This window comes from Rhinatrema bivittatum, chromosome 4 (genome assembly GCF_901001135.1).
Source record: "Rhinatrema bivittatum chromosome 4, aRhiBiv1.1, whole genome shotgun sequence".
Lineage (NCBI taxonomy): Eukaryota > Metazoa > Chordata > Amphibia > Gymnophiona > Rhinatrematidae > Rhinatrema > Rhinatrema bivittatum.
In genome coordinates, this window is record NC_042618.1 from 86,543,546 (window position 1) to 86,563,494 (window position 19,949).

General features: G+C 44.7%; 1 protein-coding gene across 1 annotated transcript in view; it reads left to right on the forward strand.

The window, feature by feature from the left end:
• Positions 1-19,949, forward strand: part of ALDH6A1 (aldehyde dehydrogenase 6 family member A1) — a 167,519-nt gene that overhangs the window by 9,668 nt on the left and 137,902 nt on the right. Inside the window, 1 exon segment of the mRNA XM_029598441.1 lies at positions 9,431-9,490. Within this exon segment, the coding sequence (XP_029454301.1) occupies positions 9,431-9,490 (60 nt within the window).

A 19,949-nucleotide genomic window follows, 5' to 3' on the forward strand; every position in this document is an offset into this window, starting at 1 on the left:
AAAGCAGCTTATCCAAACGCTTGTCTTTTAATTCTCTCCATGTACAAATGGCGGCCTTGGGTTCTCTTGTAGGCAGGTTGTTAGCGTTGCATCCGGATGTGGTGCGATTCCTCAGGGGAGTGAAGCATTTGAATCCTCCCATCCATCCTGTGTGATCTTCATGGAGCCTTAATTTGGTGCTTAGAGTCTCGTGTGATCCGCCCTTCGAACCTATTAAACATGCCATGTTAAAGGACCTCACTTTGAAAACGGTGTTTTTGCTGGCAGAATCTCGGAAATGCAGGCCCTCTCTTAAGGGAGCCTTTTTTGAGAATTTCTGATTCGGGAGTCTCTCTTAGAACGGTGCCTTCCTTTTTGCCAAAGATGCTCTCAACCTTTCATTTAAGTCAATCAGTGGAGCTCCCAGCCTTTTCAAGTTTAACGGCCGATATCCTGCACACGAGGGAACTCAGGCGTTTGGATGTTAGAAGGATTTTTTTGTGCTATTTGGAAGTCACAAATCCTTTCACAGTTTCAGATCATTTGTTTGTCTTGTGGAGCAGTCTTAAGAAGGGCCAGAAAGTGTCTAAGGCAACTATTGCGCGAAGGTTAAAAGAGGCTATTTCATCCGCTTACATTTGTAAAGGACGACCGGTTCTCGAGGGGTTGAAAGCCCATTCCATTCGCTCCCAGGCGGCTTCTTGGACTGAATGCCAGCTGGTGTCGCCACAAGAAATCTGTAGAGCGGCTACATGGAAGACACTGCATACATTTGCTCGTCACTAGGGCTTGGACGTCCAGGCTCCAGATGTCAGCAGTTTTAGCAGTGGTGTTCTTCGAGCGGGACTCTCAACGTCCCACCCTGTCTAGGGAAGCTTTGGTACATCCCACAGTCTGGACTGATCCGGGTACGTACAGGGAAAGTAAAATTGGTTCCTACCTGCTAAGTTTCGTTCCTGTAGTACCACGGATCAGTCCACATACTCGCCCATTGAGGGTATTGCATGAGAGTCCGCTCTGATATTCAGTTTTATTGCAGAAGACTACAGAGGAAGGCTACAGGTTGCTTTTCTTGTTGGGTGGGGCATGGGTTCCCACCAGTTCTAATTTTAAAGTTCTCTGTTTTCCAAGGTTTGGTCCTTGCTTGATTCATTGTTGATATTTTTGTTCTGCTTGGATAATCTTGATACTGAAAGAGATGCAGGTGGCACACCAGGTTAAGAGGGGGGTGCCCTTCGAGTTTTTCTCTGTCTCCATCTGCTGGAAGGGAGGCATAACCAATAGTCTGGACTGATCCGTGGTACTACAGGAATGAAAATTAGCAGATAAGAACCAATTTTCCTATAACCTCACTCATCGTATTCCTTTCCAGATCATTTATATATATATTGAAAAGCGCCGGTCCAGGTACAAATCCCTGAGGCACTTCACTGTTTACCCTTTTCCACTGAGAAAATTGACCATTTAATCCTACTCTCTGTTTCCTGTCTTTTAACCAGTTTGTAATCCTCAAAAGAACATCGCCTCCTATCCCATGACATTTTAGTTTTCTTAGAAGCCTCTCACTACATCTACCGGTTTACCTTTATTGATATGTTTATTAACCCCTTCAAAAAAATGAAGCAGATTTGTTAGGCAAGACTTCCCTTGGGTAAATCCATGTTGACTGTGTTCCATTAAACCATGTCTTTCTATATGCTCTACAATTTTGATCTTTAGAATAATTTCCACTATTTTTTCCGGCACTGAAGTCCGGCTTACTGGTCTGTAGTTTCCTAGATTGCCACTGGGGCTCTCTTTAATTATTGTGGTTACATTGGCCATTCAACAGTCTTCAGATACAATGGATGATTTTAATGATAGGTTACAAATTTTAACTAATATCAGAAATTTCATTTTTTAGTTCCTTCAGTACCCAAGGATGCATACCATCCGATCCAGGTGATTTGCTACTCTTTAGTTTGTCAATCCTGGCCTAGTACATCTTCCAGGTTCACAGTGATTCAGTTGAATTAATCGGACTCATCTCCCTTGAAAACCATCTCTGGGACTAGTATCGCCCTAACATCCTCATTAGTAAATACAGAAGCAAGACCTTGCAAGACTGGAAGATTGGGCATCCAAATGGCAGATGAAATTTAATGTGGACAAGTGCAAGGTGTTGCATATAGGGAAAAATAACCCTTGCTGTAGTTACACTATGTTAGGTTCCATATTAGGAGCTACCACCCAGGAAAAAGATCTAGGCATCATAGTGGATAATACTTTAAAATCGTCGGCTCAGTGTGCTGCAGCAGTCAAAAAAGCAAACGGAAAATGTCATAATCCTTCTATATCGGTCCATGGTGAGACCGCACCTGGAATACTGTACAATTCTGGTCACCGCATTTCAAAAAAGATATAGTTGCGATGGAGAAGGTACAGAGAAGGGCAAATAAAATGATAAAGGGGATGGAACAGCTCCCCTAAGAGAAAAGGCTGAAGAGGTTAGGGCTGTTCAACTTGGAGAAGAGACGGCTGAGAGGGGATATGATAGAGGTCTTTAAGATCATGAGAGGTCTTGAACGAGTAGATGTGAATCGGTTATTTACACTTTCGAATAATAGAAGGACTAGGGGGAATTCCATGAAGTTAGCAAGTAACACATTTAAGACTAATCGTAGAAAATTCTTTTTCACTCAACGCACAATAAAGCTCTGGAATTTGTTGCCAGAGGATGTGGTTAGTGCAGTTAGTGTAGCTGGGTTCAAAAAAGGTTTGGATAAGTTCTTGGAGGAGAAGTCCATTAACAGCTATTAATCAAATTTACTTAGGGAATAGCCACTGCTATTAATTGTATCAGTGGCATGGGCTCTTCTTAGAGTTTGGGTAATTGCCAGGTTCTTGTGCCCTGGTTTGTCCTCTGTTGGAAACAGGATGCTGGGCTTGATGGACCCTTGGTCTGACCCAGTATGGCAATTTCTTATGTTCTTATGTTCTTAGTCTTTTTGCAATGGCCTTATCTTCCCTAAGAGCCACTTTAACCTCTCGGTCATCTAACAGTCCAGTCGACTCCTTCACAGGTTTCTTGCTTCGGATATATTTTAAAAAGTTTTTATTATGAGTTTTTGCCTCTATGGCCATCTTCATTTCAAATTCTCTCTTCGCCTGTCTTAGCAATGTTTTACAGTTAACTTGACAATGCTTATGTTTTATCCTATTTTCTTCAGATGGATCCTTCTTCCAATTTTTGAAGGATTTTTTTTAGCTAAAGTAGTCTCTTTCACCTCACCTTTTAACCATGACGGTAATCGTTTTGCTTTCCTTCTACCATTCTTGATGCGTGGAATACATCGGGACTACGCTGGTATTCTTAAACATGCCTACGCCTGTTGTACACCCTATTTTGCAGGACATAGAAGGATTTATGGACTTGTTTAAATCCGTCTTTGATGGATCATAATTCTGTTGCCGGTTTTGCTTTGGTGGACTTGAAGCAAGGCAACAGATCTCTGGCTGAATTCGCCATAAAATTCAGTACCCTTGCAGTGGAACTTTGCTAGGATCCCAAATGTCTTAAGACTCTCTTCTGCAGAAGCCTTAAAGGACGAGCTGGCCGCTCGCCAGACACCTGATTTGTTGGACAAATTAATAGCCTTGGCCACTCGGATTGATCACCGGTCCGAGACAAGGTGAAGGAACTCTGACCTAAGGTGTTACTTGAGTTGAAACAGGCTAGTACTACCACTGCAGCTCGGATGGTTCCAGTAACTTCTGCTGCTGATAAAGATGAACCAATGCAACTTGGTCATGGACACTTGACCTCCAAGGAGAGAAGATTTCGGAAGAAATGCAGCCTGTGCATGTACTGTGGTCAGTTCGGCAATGATGTCTCTACATGCCCCATTTGTCCAAGATACGGACGGGCCTAAGTCCCGCGGGAGGACTGTTCTTGGGCCATACTGCGCTTTCTCCTCCGGTATCTCTTCCAGTCTCCGTGATCTGTGAACCGGCTACGGTTCAGACTCCTGCCCTGATGACTCAGGGGCAGGAGGCAATCTTCTCAGACGTCTAGTGGAAGACCTGAGGAGTCCCTTCGTCAAATTAGAAGATCCATTATTGCATCACAATTTGAAGTGGGCTTTGGACGTTCCTTTACATCGCCACTTCTCCTGAAGATCTCAGTGATGTCCACGGCAGTTCAACACATGGCTGCTGATATTCTTAGCGCCTTCTACGTTCACTTTGGCTCAAAGGCGTTCAATATCTATCCGCATTCACGAATTATAAACTTAGAGATATCTGTCACTTTCCATCCATTCGGAGGATGTGTCTGATGAGCCACAACACATGACTGATCTGAGGAAGATATCTCTGGCAACCAGCTAGTCTGTTTCCGCTGGTAATGCCATCATCCTTTAGAAGTGGATCTTGGACGTACCCCATCATCGCCACTTCCGCTGAAGCCTCAGTGACGTCCATAGCAGTTATTTATTACTGCTGAATTCTAATTCATCTCTCATCCAGCAATTTTTACTGGAGAGTCCTCTTTAGAAGTGAGTTTTGGACGCACCTCAACATCACCACTTCCACTGAAACCTTCAGTGACGTCCACAGCAGCTCAATCCATTACTTCTGATATCATCTATAAAACTCTGCAAGATTCTTCCAAATCTCAAGATCCATCTGTCATCAATGCAGAAGACGAATTAGAAATTAAGATCAAAGAGATTCTGGATGTTCATAACAGAGGCAAGACTTTTGAATACCTTCTGATTTGGGAAGGCTTCGGCCTCGATTTAATCTCTTGGGAGCCTCAGACCAATATCTTGGACAAAGAGATGCTTCATCAGTTCTACCTCGTGCATCCTTTTAAACCTAAGCCTGGTACCCGAAGAGGAGATCGCCCTTTGAAGGGGGGTACTGTTGCGTCGCTGCTCGACGCCCTCACTCCACCCACTTTACCTCTATGGCGACTCCCTCCGGGTCTGATGGACGGCTGGCTGCTGCGGCGTCTCCATGCCGTCTCCCTCCGGCACCCCCAGACCAGCTCGACGTTACAGATCCGTCATGTTGCCTGAAGTACCAGCAAGGGCGCGAACCTCAGTGGCGTCCCCCTGAGATGACGTCATCCGCTTCCAATATTTAAAGGTCTGTGATATCACTAACAAGCTGAGTTAGCAAGGATTTGCCAAGGATACGCTTAGGACTTGCTTTGGTTATCCAAGCTACTCTGCCTCCTCGGACTTACCAGAGGTACCCGCACCTCGGGGGCCTCGCTCTTTTTCTTTATTTCAGATTACGATAGGAACCGGTACTCGCTCCTTGAGGGCCCATGTTCCTGGACACTTTGAAGATTCTCTACTGCCTGGAAGCTATCATTGCTACAATCATTTGTGAGTTACCATTGCTCTCTCAGAGCTTTCCCTGGAACCAGGCACTCGCTCCTCGAGGGCCTAAACCTTTCCAGCTCCTGAGCCTCCTTGAGACCTTACGTAAGTTTTATCATCTAGTTCTGTTCATGAACTCTGCCTACTCTACCTACTCACTTTCTACAGTTTCTCAACAGCTCAGCCATCCTGGGATCGCTGTTCCAGTACCTGAGGGACTATAGCCCTGCCCGGCATATCAGCTCACTACTGCCACCTCTGGTGGTTTCAGAAACCTGTTTAATTTATTTATTTATTTATTTAACAGTTTTATATACCGAAATTCTTGTAAGGGTTTACAAATCAGTTCGGTTTACATTGAACAGAAAACAGTGCTTCGGTAAATGAAAGCAATTACATAGAACATTAACAGAGCTTCAAATGTGAACAATTACAAAGAACTAATAATAAATATCTTATTAACCAACAAACAAGCAGAACAACATTTAACATTTGTACAGAAAACAGTGTCCCAGAGAGAGTAAATATAATACTTCCGTGGTCGCAGAGGCTTAGGCTTAGGTCTTGAACTAAGAAACAGAAAACTAGGGGTTGACGCTAAGGTATTGCACCAAATTGAAATCATGGAACAGAGGGGCATATAAGGGTGTCACTGTACAATATAATAAACGGCTAGTGGGGTGAGGAATAGGTATGTGAACCGTAGTGAAGGCAACAGGAGCTAAGTAGAGGGGCAAAATCTGGACATGAAATTTTTTTGACTAAGGAGATATAAATGAATAGGAAGGGTGTAATACTGCTGGGGAACGGGAGGAATTTAATTCAGAGGATTATCTGAATGGGAAAAGGCCTGATTGAACAACCAGGTTTTGAGTCTTTTCTTAAAAGTAACCGGGCAGTGTTCTAGCCGTAGGTCTGGAGGGAGAGAATTCCAGTGTTTTGGACCAGACGCTGAGAGGGCTCTCAATCCTGAAGTTGTTTTTAGAAAGGGAACCTGGAGGGTGTCTTTATATGCTGCTCTTACCGGCCTGGATGGTAAGTGCAATCTGAGAGGGAATTTGAGATCCAAAGGTGTGATGTTGGAAATCGCTTTGTGGGTGATGGTTAGAACTTTGAACAGTATTCTGAAATTGATAGGGAGCCAATGGAGGATCTTCAGAATGGGGGTGATGTGGTCCCATTTTTTGGATCTGGTTAGAATCCTGGCAGCGGCATTTTGTACCATCTGTAATGGCTTGATAGTATTTGCAGGGAGGCCGATCAGAAGTGAGTTGCAATAGTCTATCTTTGAGAAAATGATTGCCTGAAGTACTGTACGGAAGTCGTGGAAGTGGAGGAGAGGTCTGAGTTGTTTTAAGACTTGGAGTTTGAAAAAGCAGTCCTTGGTGGTGTTATTGATGAAGCTTTTGAAGTTGAGTTGTTTATCCATGAGGACTCCTAAATTTCTGACTTCGGCGGAGAAAGAGGGAAGGGTTGCAGGAAGTGGGTTAAGCTGTGTGAAATTGCCGTCGTGTGAGATAAGTAGATATTCCGTCTTTTTTGTGTTCAGGATCAAGTTGAGGCTTGATAGAAGGTTGTTTATGGACTTGAGGCAGGTGTCCCAAAACTCGAGGGTTTTGCTTGATGATTTGGTAATTGGTAATGATTGGTAATTGGTAATGGTAATGATTTGGTAATTGGTAATTGGTAATGATTTGGTAATTGGTAATAAAAGAACTAATGTGTCTCTGTCTCCATACTCAAGCCTAGCCGGTGGTCCCTCTCGGGGTATCCTCCCAGGGGCGTAGTCATCTGCCTCCGGCCCAGGGATTCACCCACAACTATATCAGATTCATTACAGATTGCTACTCCCAGCTCTATCACAGAGCTTTCCTAGCATCAGACTACAACAGATTGCTAAACTCCTCCCTCTTTCAGGAGACCGCAACACAGACCATTACAGATTGCTAACTCCGCAGTCTAACTCCTAACAGATTTCTAACAATAAGTGCTACACCCCCACCAAGTTTATCCTCCCTGTCATTGTGATATAATTTGTACCCTGTTATAGCACTGTCCCTTCACCAGGTCTCTGAGATGCCAGTTATGTTTATCTCATCATTCACTGTTATGCACGCTAACTCTCCCATCTTACTTCTTAGACTTCTGGCATTGGCATACAGACATAGAAATGACGGCGGAAAAGGACCAAATGGTCCATCCAGTCTGTCCAGCAAGCTTATTGTAGTATCTACCACTTCATACAAGTCACCATTCTATTCCCCATTACCTCTTGCTGGTAGTAACTGCCACATCAGCAAGTTACCCCCTTGCACTCTTTTCTTCATTCCCATCCTTTAGCGATCCACAGTGTTTATCCCATGCCCCTTTGAAATCTTTTATGGTTTTTGTCTTCACCACCTCCTCTGGAAAGTGTGTTTTTTGTTTGTATTAACCTGCTTTTCAGTTGCTAGGGATAAATTAGAATTCTTTAGCTCATGTGATTGTTTACTTATTGGCACAAGGACTACATTTGCTTTTATTGGAACCTCTCTGTTAGGATGCCCTAACTCTCCTATGTTATTAGTATCCTTCTAAAATACATTCCTCCGAACCATGCACTGCCGAGTGACTGTCTGCTTTCCCCCGTGTTCTAATTTAAAAGTTGGTCTATTTCCTTTTTAAAAGTTAGCGCCAGCAACCTACTTCCACTCTGGTTGAGGTGGAGCCCGTTCTTTACAAAACTGAATCCCTCTTCCCTGCACTATTGTCTCATCCGCGTATTGAGACTCTGGAGCTCTGCCTGCCTTTGGGGACCTGAGCGTGGAACTGGGAACATTTCAGAGAATGCTACCTTGGAGTTTCTGGATTTAAACTTTCTACCTAAGAGCCTAAATTTGGCTGCCATAACCTCCCTCCCATATTTTCCTCTATCATTGATGACCATATGTATCACAAAAGGCTGCTCCTCCTCAGTACTGTCTAAAATCGTTTTTAGTTGACACACGAGGTCGCCACTTTTGGAAGGGGCAGGCATGTTAACAGGCGATCTTCGCCTCCACCAGCCACCCAGCTATCTACATCCCTGATAATCAAATCAACAACTATGAATGTCGACCTAATCTTTCCCTCCTGGGCAGTAGCCCTAGATGATAGATCCTTGATGCAAGAGAAGAATGCATCACCTGGAGAGCAGGTCCTTGCTAGAGGATAACTTCCTCCTGCACCAGGTTGATGCTCTCTACATGGAGACCTTCTTTCTCTATGGCAGCACCAGGGTTGCCAGACTGGAGTTGACTAGTATGTCCTTGAAGATCTCATCTATAAACCTCTCTGTCTGCCTCAGCTCCTTCAGGTCTGCCACTCTAGCCTCCTAACATCGGACTCGTTCTCTGAGAGCTAGGAGCTTGTTGCATTGGGTGCACACATACAACCTTGCACCAGTGGGTAAAAAATCATAAATGTGACATTCGATGCAGAGACTGGAGGCACCTCTCTTGCTGTTAGATTCCTGCTTTCATCTTAATTTTGTTGAGTTCTTAGTTAAGTTTACGTTACTAAGGGAGTAGGAATGTGTAAATAAAAGTCCTTTAAATGTATTTGTGTATTCACCATTAATCTGGTAGTGTCCTGCAACTGGATAATTCAACTCTTGATAAGGTCGGAGGCAGTCCTGTGTTTTTTGATAAAAGGCTGATTGATTTTTAATGTGAAAGTGTCCCCTGCCTATAAATAAAAGGACAAGCTAGGGGTGGATCAGAGGGAAAGACAAACATACAAAAACTCTAAGCTTTTTCCTACCTTTTGGCTTGCTTTTTATAACGAACACCCAAACTCCAAGCTTTTTCCTACCTTTTGGCTTGCTTTTTATAACGAACTTCCAAACTCCAAGCTTTTTCCTACCTTTTGGCTTGCTTTTTATAACAAACACATGCACACTAAGGAATATACTCCAATAGTTTACCTCTCCCCAAAACTTTTTAAGTTCTAAAATTTCCCAAAGCAATACTTACTAGTCCTCTTCAGCTATGAGCAAGATGATCCTCTCCTCTCAGTGCTCTCACAGTTATTACATGTAAGTAATTCTTCTTTTCTGTTTTTAGATTCCTGCATTTTTGCGCTCTACATGGTATTCTTCATCCTCCTTTTCTTCTTCCTCAGTGGTAAGTGTCATTCCTAGTCTAGATCAGTAGTAGCAGATATGAGTCTCTGACCTAATAGTTCAGTTTCATTGCTGCCATGCAGGAGGTTTGACTTTGACTCTCTAGCCTGGCTAAGGCTGTGGAAGCTGCACAACTGCTGTCTTTGCTTTCTGGCCAAGGGTTGTCTCTGTAGTGGCTGGGCTAGAAGGGAGGAGAGAGGGTTAAAAAGGAGGGGAAAATTCCCCCTTTTACATTGTCGAAAGATGTATACTGCATCATGTTGACTCCCTACGCAGGTAGAAAATTTGCCTGCCTCTTTCTTAGGGACTACTGCCAAAGGTAAGAGTATCAAGTGTGGAAACTGCCGACCGGAGAGATATAATACCTTTCAAGTATTTGAATGTTTGTGATGCACAAGAAGTAGATCAGGAAAAGGGATCTTCTAGAGGAAGGGATCATGATTTAAACCTCTAGGGGATTGACAGAGGAGAAACAGGAAATATTTTTTATGTCCTCCCAGAGTGGGTGGTGGTGGCGGCAGCTAAAACAGTAAGGGAGTTTAATAAGGCAAGGGTTGATCACAAAGGTTCCTTAAATGCTAAAAGTGGAGAGAAGAGAAGGCATGATTTAGCAGGATGTGTTTCAGTATTCGTAGCACTGCACACACCTGTTTCAGCAGTGGGTTTTCAGACTACCAGAGGTTAACATGAAATATTAGAAGTTCTCGCGGTAATGCATGCATCCACATGGCCAGTTGTCTGATAGGCTGTGACTGTAGAATTGACTACAGCTTGGTCTCTCTGGCAAGCTGCAAGTTCTTTAGTAGCTACTTCTCTGTCGACAAACAGGGCACAATTAGCCATGACACGTGGGTGATGTCATCCAGCGCCCCAAATGGACCCTTCATTCCTAGCTCTCCTGACTATGTGCAGGACTTGCCTCGTGAGCCCCTCAGTCTTTTTTTTATCCAAGCTGCTACATAAGAACATGCCATGCTGGGTCAGACCAAGGGTCCATCAAGCCCAACATCCTGTTTCCAACATAGGTCAAACCAGGCCACAAAAACCTGGCAATTACCCAAACACTAAGAAGAGCCCATGCCACTGATGCAATTAATAGCAGTTGCTATTCCCTAAGTAAACTTGATTAATAGCCGTTAATGGACTTCTCCTCCAATAACTTATCCAAACCTTTTTTTAACCCAGCTACACTAACTGCACTAACCACATCCTCTGGCAACAAATTCCAGAGTTTTATTGTGCGTTGAGTGAAAAATAATTTTCTCCGATTATTCTTAAATTTGTTACTTGCTAACTTCATGGAATGCCCCCTAGTCCTTCTATCATTCGAAAGTGTAAATAACAGATTCACATCTACTCGTTCAAGACCTCTCATGATCTTAAAGACCTCTATCATATCCCCCCTCAACCGTCTCTTCTCCAAGCTGAACAGTCCTAACCTTTTCAGCCTTTCCTCATAGGGGAGCTGTTCCATCCCCTTTATCATTTTGGTTGCCCTTCTCTGTACCTTCTCCATTGCAATTATATCTTTCTTGAGATGCGGCGACCAGAATTGTACACAGTATTCAAGGTGCGGTCTCACCATGGAGCGATTATAGAGGCGGCATGACACTTTCCGTTTTATTAACCATTCCCTTCCTAATAATTCCTAACATTGTTTGCTTTTTTGACTGCCGCAGCACACTAAACTGATTTCAATGTGTTATCCACTATGACGCTTAGATCTCTTGTTGTGCATGCCGTCTGCGGCAGACCCGCGGCGCAGCCCCCTCACCTTCTTACACAGATTCCAGCTCCTGATTCCTCCTCGCTAGCGGCGGTGAGCTGCAGGCTCCGACTTCGGGCCGCCCCCGGTGCCTCCGGCTCTGCCATGGTCCCCAGTACTGCAGCTCAAGATGCCATTGCTCGTTGGGGCTCTCCGTGTGATCCGCGGAGAGACGCCACTACCTGCGCCGCGCCCATTTCTGATCCTTATGAAGGGCCCGCAGCGGGAACCTGGCCGAAGCCCTGGATGATGACGTCAAACTCTTCAGTGTATTTAACCTCAGGCCTCGCTCCATAGCGTTGCCTTTGCAACAGGTCTCCTCTCTACTCGAGTACTCGCTGCTGCTAGAAAATCCTCTCTACTCTTCGTTCCTGACCTCCATTGTTCCCCGTTTCTCTCTTCTTTGTTCCTGTCCTGTCTATGGTTTGGATTGACTACGGATATCGACTTTGCTTTGCTTGACTACACTTCAGCCTATGACCAGACCCAGACCTCCGCTACGCCTGACTAAGCTACTGCTTATCTCCAGACCCAGTCCTCTGCTATGCCTGACTATGCTATTGACTTCTCCGTGATCAGACCATTGCCTTGATTGACTACGCTATTGACTTCTCTGTGATCAGACCATTGCCTTGATTGACTACGCTACCAACTTCTCCGTGATCAGAACTCAGCATTGCTTGCCATGACCTCTGCTTTGCCGCCGGCCCTGATCCAAGCCTGTCATTGACGCCTCTTCTAGCCTATTCCCTGGACATGGACTTATTAGGCTTCAGCCTACCTTTGCTCGAGCGCCCCCAGCTGATCTTCATTCCGTTGGTGCCCGAGTTCCAGTACCATACCCAGTCCAGGATAGGACTACACCACCTATCGTCTGCTGTCTCTGGCCTGAACCAACCTCTCTTATTAACCAACCTCGAGGTCCTCTTTTCTTTATTTCCATCCTCTAGCCTTTATGGATCCACAGTGTTTTTTCCATGCCCCTTGGAATTCCTTCACTGTTTTTGTCTTCACCACCCCCTCCAGAAGAGCATTCCAAGCATCCACTACCCTCTCTGTGAAGAAATATTTCCTGACATTGGTTCTGAGTCGTCCTCCCTGGAGTTTCATTTCATGACCCCTAGATCTATTGATTTCTTTCCAACATCAATATGCCAATGAAACCTGAATCCTCTTTGAATGCAGCTGCCAGCTTGCTCAGACACAAAGCATCAAAAAAGGCCAAGGAAAAGGCTGCCTAGAACAGATTGTTTTCAAACCCTGACTCGCAAACTGCCTGCAAATCAAGCCATAGATGAACTAGTAACTCATCGGTTATGGGTCGTCTTGTATCCTTGGCCAGCCCCACCTTTCTCGCTCACCCAGCCTACATTTTCCTCACCATGAAACATTTGGAAGGATCACCCCAACCCTGAATCTTTGCAAAGAATGCAAAGCTCACTAATTAATTAACTGCTTCCCCTCTCAATTACTGCATGTCCCTTGTCCAAGGTGATTATTTGACAATAAGGTTGTCTGGTACTAGGCCTGCCTCCTAGCCGAGCCCTTTCAAGAAATGCTGCACTTAATCTGCAATATGCAGACCATGTGGATGAGCCACTGCACTCTTCAGCAATTCCCACTCTGTCGAACTCCAATCTCCCACATCTGATTCTGGACTGGAATTCCGTCTGCGTCTGCCTCTGGTACCTGCTATCGAAATAATCACATTTAGCATGGGAAAGAGAATCTGCAACACCATTACTAGGATTGGGCACGTCTTGCCCTGATAGTCCTGCAGCGCTTATGGCTCAATTTAACTATTTCCCTCAATAACTCAGCTATTCACAGGCAATATGTAGATTGTTTATTACCTGTACAACCGCTTCATTGTCTCATCAAAATATTACCCTCTTATCCCAGAACATATGCCCCCATATATCACTAAGGAAACAAGAATAAGGAAAACTTGTGGAAGGTTATATTTTTTGTCAAGCCAACCTCCATTCATGCCATTCAGTGCAGTATACCCTGATCCCTGACATTTCGCCCCTAATCCCCAATTCCTAGAAGCATCAGTGTGAATGTTCAAGTTTCGACTCAACACCGAAGGTTCCTGCCATATGGAAATGCCATTGAAATCCTGGAGGAATGCAATCCACATTGCCATGTCATCCTTCAGGGATTTAGAAATCCGAATGTAATGGCCCGATCGCTTGATGCCCACAGTCGCAGCAGCTAGCCTTCTTAGGAAGGCCCGTCCCATGAGGCTGACTCTACATTTGAAGTTAAGACTACCAATAAGGGACTATAGGCTGGCTAGGGTTATTTTCTTTGTTTGCTCTGCCTGCTGCAGTAAGCACTGCAGCTTGTGCAATTTATCCGGAGGCTTATATGGACACGACTGCCTCCAAATCAAACTCAATAGTCAAGAAGGACATTACGGTGAAAGGGCCTTCTTTCTTTTCCTGGGCCACCAGTACACCAAACTCCGCAGCCACATCCTGAAATGCTCGCAAGATATGCGCACAGGAATCTGACCCATGAAGAGGAAATCATCCACATATTGTATTATATTCGTCAAGCACGCCCTTTGCTCAACCACCCAATGCAAAAAGGTACTGAAAAGCTCAAGCAAGTGCACGACACAGAGCACCTCATGGGCATGCATTTATCGAATTAGAAACCCCTCTAACTGAAAACCCAAGAAGGGGAAGCTACGTGGGTGAACTGGGAATAATCTAAACGTGGACTCTATATCATTCTTTGTCATCAAAACCCCTTTTCCTCATCGTGTCAACAGGCAATAGCATTGTCGAAAGATGTATACTGCATCATGCATTCCTCAGGTGGCTGGTGATCGTTTATTGACTCCCTACGCAGGTAGAAAATTTGCCTGCCTCTTTCTTAGGGACTACTGCCAAAGGTAAGAGCATCATCACCTTGAATAGGGTTCAATAAACGGCCCCGCCATTCTACCCAGGGCCATTGCCGCATCAAATTTCTGAATGATCTCTGTGATGTGAACTGCAGAGGGAAGATTACCGGGGGTGCTATTGCTAATTTCACCTTGAAAAGGGATTGAAAAACCCTCCCGTAGCCCTCGGCTATTCTTGAAGCTGCCCCGTGCTTAGGATAAGGATAGAGCTGTGGGTCCATACTGGATAAGCTTATCGGGGATGGGGCTTTGGAGGATATAATGTCTTCCTTTGGGTTTACCAGAACTCCCTGCCACCCCCCTCTTCACTAATTTGGTTGCCAGGTGATAAGATAAAATATTGAACAAACATGCCTAAATTTACAGTTCTGGAAGCTGCAGGATGATTTATTATAATGTCAGCATAGCTTATTGTTGCCATTATGAGCCTGAGGTGTGCTGACACAGGGCACAAGAACATAAGAAATTGCCATGCTGGGTCAGACCAAGGGTCCATCAAGCCCAGCATCCTGTTTCCATCAGAGGCCAAATCAGGCCACAAGAATCTGGCAATTACCCAAACACTAAGAAGATCCCATGCTACTGATGCAATTAATAGCAGTGGCTATTCCCTAGGTAAACTTGATTAATAGCCATTAATGGACTTCTTCTCCAAGAACTTATCCAAACCTTTTTTGAACCCAGCTACACTAACTGCACTAACCACATCCTCTGGCAACAAATTCCAGAGGTTTATTGTGTGTTGAGTGAAAAAGAATTTTCTCCGATTATTCTTAAATGTGCCACATGCTAACTTCATGGAATGTCCTCTAGTCCTCCTATTATTCGAAAGTGTAAACAACCGAGTCATATCTACTCGTTCAAGACCTATCATGATCTTAAAGACCTCTATCATATCCCCCCTCAGCCATCTCTTCTCCAAGCTGAACAGCCCTAACCTCTTCAGCCTTTCCTCATAGGGGAGCTGGTCCATCCCTTTTATCATTTTGGTTGCCCTTCTCTGTACCTTCTCCATCGCAACTATATCTTTTTTGAGATGCGGCGACCAGAATTGTATACAGTATTCAGGGTGAGGTCTCACCATGGAGCGATATAGTGGCATTATGACATTTTCCGTTTTATTAACCATTCCCTTCCTAATAATTCCTAACATTCTGTTTGCTTTTTTGACTGCTGCAGCACACTGAACCGACGATTTTAAAGTATTATCCACTATGATACCTAGATCTTTTTCCTGGGTGGTAGTTCCTAACTACAGCAAGGGTATTTTTCCCTATATGCAACACCTTGCACTTGTCCACATTAAACTTCATCTGCCATTTGAATGCCCAATCTTCCAGTCTTGCAAAATCCTTCTGTAATGTATCACAATCAGCTTGGGATTTAACTACTCTGAATAATTTTGTATCATCCGCAAATTTGATAACCTCACTCGTCATATTCCTTTCCAGATCATTTATATGTATATATTGAAAAGCACCGGTCCAAGTACAGATCCCTGAGGCACTCCACTGTTTACCCTATTCCACTGAGAAAATTGACCATTTAATCCTACTCTCTGTTTCCTGTCTTTTAACCAGTTTGTTATCCACGAAAGGACATCGCCTCCTATCCCATGACTTTTTAGTTTTCTTAGAAGCCTCTCATGAGGGACTTTGTGAAACGCCTTCTGAAAATTCAAATACACTACATCTACCGGTTCACCTTTATCCACATGTTTATTAACCCTTCAAAAAAATGAAGCAGATTTATTAGACAAGATTTCCCTTGGGTATATCCATGTTGACTGTGTTCCATTAAATCATGTCTTTCTATATGCTCTACGATTTTGATCTTGAGAATAGTTTCCACTATTTTTCCCGGCACTGAACTCAGACTCACTGGTCTATAGTTACCCAGATCGCCCCTGGTGCCTTTTTTAAATATTGGGGTTACATTGGCCACCCTCCAGTCTTCAGGTACAATGGATGATTTAAATGATAGGTTACAAATTTTAACTAATAGATCAGAAATTTCATTTTTTAGTTCCTTCAGTACCCTAGGATGCATACCATCTGGTCCAGGTGATTTTCCACTTTTTAGTTTGTCAATCTGGCCTACTACATCTTCCAGGTTCACAGTGATTTCGTTCAGTTCATCTGACTCATCACCCCTGAAAACCATCTCAGGAACTGGTATCTCCTCAGCATCCTCATTAGTAAACACGGAAGCAAAGAATTAATTTAGTCTTTCTGCAATGGCCTTATCTTCCCTAAGAGCCCCTTTAACCTCTTGGTCATCTAAAGTCCAGTCGACTCCCTCACAGGTTTCTTGCTTCGGATATATTTTAAAAAGTTTTAATTATGAGTTTTTGCCTCTATGGCCAACTTCATTTCAAATTCTCTCTTCGCCTGTCTTATCAATGATTTACACTTAACTTGGCAATGCTTATGTTTTATCCTATTTTCTTCAGAAGGATCCTTCTTCCAATTTTTGAAGGATGATTATTTGGCTAAAATAGCCAATTCATCTCACCTTTTAACCATGACGGTAATCGTTGCTAATCTTTAGGGTTGGTCTGCTGCCCACCTCTGCATCATTCGCTTTATTGGTCATTTCCTTGAGCTACAGACCTACATCTTGCGTACCCCAGGACATGAAATGATTCTCTTCCTTTTTGTCCCGGAATCATTCATCATAGTTTAACTAGGCCCAAGCCTTGTAGTTCCTGTGTGCCTCCAAAACAGTATCAGCGTAACTTAAGATTGGGCCGTATTGCGAAGGGTCACTTTGTCCCACCATGCTGATTCTAAAGACAGTACCTATCCAATGGACTATGTTCCTAGGAACCATTTTATTTAAGCCCACTATCTTATTTCTCTTTTTCCTGTCACTTCTTTCTCCTGCTCTCCATGATACAAAATATGTCAATATAAGCTCTTCTTTTAATCTATTTCCACATGGACTTGGGTACACATTCCTATAGCTGTGATAAATTGGTCAGGGCAGGGGGGGCTCTACGTGCCTCCAATGCGTCCGCCACAGGCAGTGTAGGACGGCCCTCTGAGGAGTCGTTTGATTCTGATGGATAAAATGAGGTATCTGAACTGGACTCAGCCCTGCCCTTCCGCCCCCTTTCGTTTCTTTTTTCCCACTTGCCCCACTGCACTCCCCACCCCGACTGAGAATTATTCGCCTATTCTCCAACTGACTCACCTTTCTAGACGCTATCACTTGGTTTGTCCGCATGTATTTTGTTCCCGCTGGAGGCCCCTACATCTGGCGAATCATGCCTGCTGCTGTCCAGTGGAGACAGCCCTGCCTGGGCCACAGGCCTTTCTGTGACAGAGTAGTGTTCAAGTGTGCCACAGTGGCCTGCTGCCCTTCTGCCAAATACACCTTCGGGCATACCCAATACCTTGGGCAGGTATCGGCAGTTCACCGTGTCTGCCTGGTGCTGACCATGGAGCCCAGAAGTGTTGGTAGCAGAGATATGTTCTGGCAGCCAGCATATGCAGGCTGTCCCCATTGCCCAATGGGTTCGCAGTTGCAGAGGCCAGGTTAATAGGCTGGGGTGGGTACCCATATAGTAACCTTGCATGAAATGTTGAGGAGCGCTGTTTCCTGCCCATGCCATCCCTGGCCCTCATTGTGTGCCACTGAATCCTAGATTGGGAAGCATAGCCATCTGGTAGAATCCGGGGTTGAGCCATGTCTGGCATGAATCAATCCCCCATCTGCTGGAACCCATAGGCGGGCCAGCCGGAAGACTCGAGGTACCCCTGCCTGCTGAACTGTCAGGTCTGGTGAGCCAAGGGGATTCACCAACATAGACCCAGTCTGGTTCCCACTGGAGCTGCTGGCCTTCCCACCAGATTCATGCTTGTTCCTCCTATGCCCACGTTTTGACTTGGAACGCCCCCTCCCAGTCACGGTTTCCAGTACCACAGAACCAAGGTTGTTAAGGTTGTTTGTACAAGGTTGTTAAGGTTGTTTGTACACTCAACCATCCTCTCCAGCGTGAACTCAGCCACGCCAGCATTCATCCAGCCACTCCAGTGTGCCTACAGTCACTCATCCAGACACGCCAGCATTATTCTTCTCCTTCCAGCCATGCCAGCATTCTTCTTCCAGCCACGCAAGCATGCACCCAAGCACACTTCCAGCTACTCCAGCGTGCATCCAGGCATTCATCCAGCCACGCTAACATACTTCCAGCCACGCCAGCATTCGTCCAGCCACTCCAACGTGCTGATAGCCACTCTAGCGTGCACCCAGCTATTCCAGCGTGCATCTAGCCACCCCAACGCACTTCCAACCACTCCAGCATTCAACCAGCCACTCCAACGGGTATCCAGCCACTCCAGCACCTACTCTAATACAACCACACCACAGAACATTCCATCCTCCTCCAGCAACAACATTGTCCTCACTAAACAGTTTCTAGAACTCATCCTGATCTCATCTAGAAACCGCCAACTCTGTTCCCCCACTCACACACTATGATTCAAGCATTTCCCATCCCCATTCTCCCTCATCTTTTCCTTAGCAGAGATAAACCACCGATCCTCAAGCATCAACGCTCAAAGAGATCATTGATCCCTATCATGACGTCACCCCTTACTCAACTCCTGGGCCTCTCTCTAGTTACCCTATCGCTTCTCAATTCCCAATCCCTCACAAAAAAATCTCATATCCTCAATGACTACCTCCTAGACTCTCAACCTTCGATCTGCGCTATCACGGAAACATGGTTGAAAAACACAGACACTGCCTTAATTAACCAATTGCCACTACAAGTATATGACATATTCTCCATACCCAGACAAAAGAAAAGAGGAGGAGGAATTCTGCTAGCTGCAAAAAAAGAATTGAGAATATCTCATCAACCAGTGATCTCAACGACCAAACTAGAAATTGGGCTATTCAAATCGAACATGCTACAAATCTGTCTTATATATGCCCCACCTGGGCTCCTAGAGTCTGACCCCTCCCCGCTCATCGAAATCGTCGCCAAACACATCAACACAGACACCCCGGCCATCATCTTAGGGGACTTCAACATACATGCTGACTCCCCATCTCCTACCCCCAACTGTGAAGCCCTCCTATCCTCTCTCCAAGCCATGGGCTTCAAGCAAATTATAAATAAACCCACCCATAAAGCTGGCCACACTCTGGACCTCATTTTCATAAATGAACCCATCTTGCCCAATACCCCTCCCACCTGTACCCCCATCCCCTGGTCAGATCACTCATTGATCACTACAGAACTATCAATAAAGAGAAAACAGACTCCCTGCATTCCCAAATCAACAATATGGTTCAGAAAACCATGCTCAATGGATGACCTTAGCTCAAACCTGGCCAAGGACCTACCCAATCTAGATCTCACCAACGCCGACACTGCTATGACATCATGGCTAAACATCACTCTCTCAGTAGCTAACAAAACCTGCCCTCTAACTTCTAAAAAAAATCAACCCAGCTCTTTCAATAAGAAACCTTGGTTCTTTACAACTCTAAAAAATCTCAAACAAGACCTACGTCACAAAGAGCAACGATGGCGCAAAGATCCCTCACCCTCCCTTCTAGCCAATTATAAAACCGCTATGAGCATCTACAGGACCACCTTACTACGCACAAAGAGAGATTTCTACGCCAAAAGAATACATAGCTTCATGTACGATCCAAAAACACTATTTTCTTATGTATCAGCCCTCACTACACCAGTCACACCATCTATCCCAGAAGAAGAAGCACAAAACAAATCCACAGAACTGGCTCTATTCTTTGAGA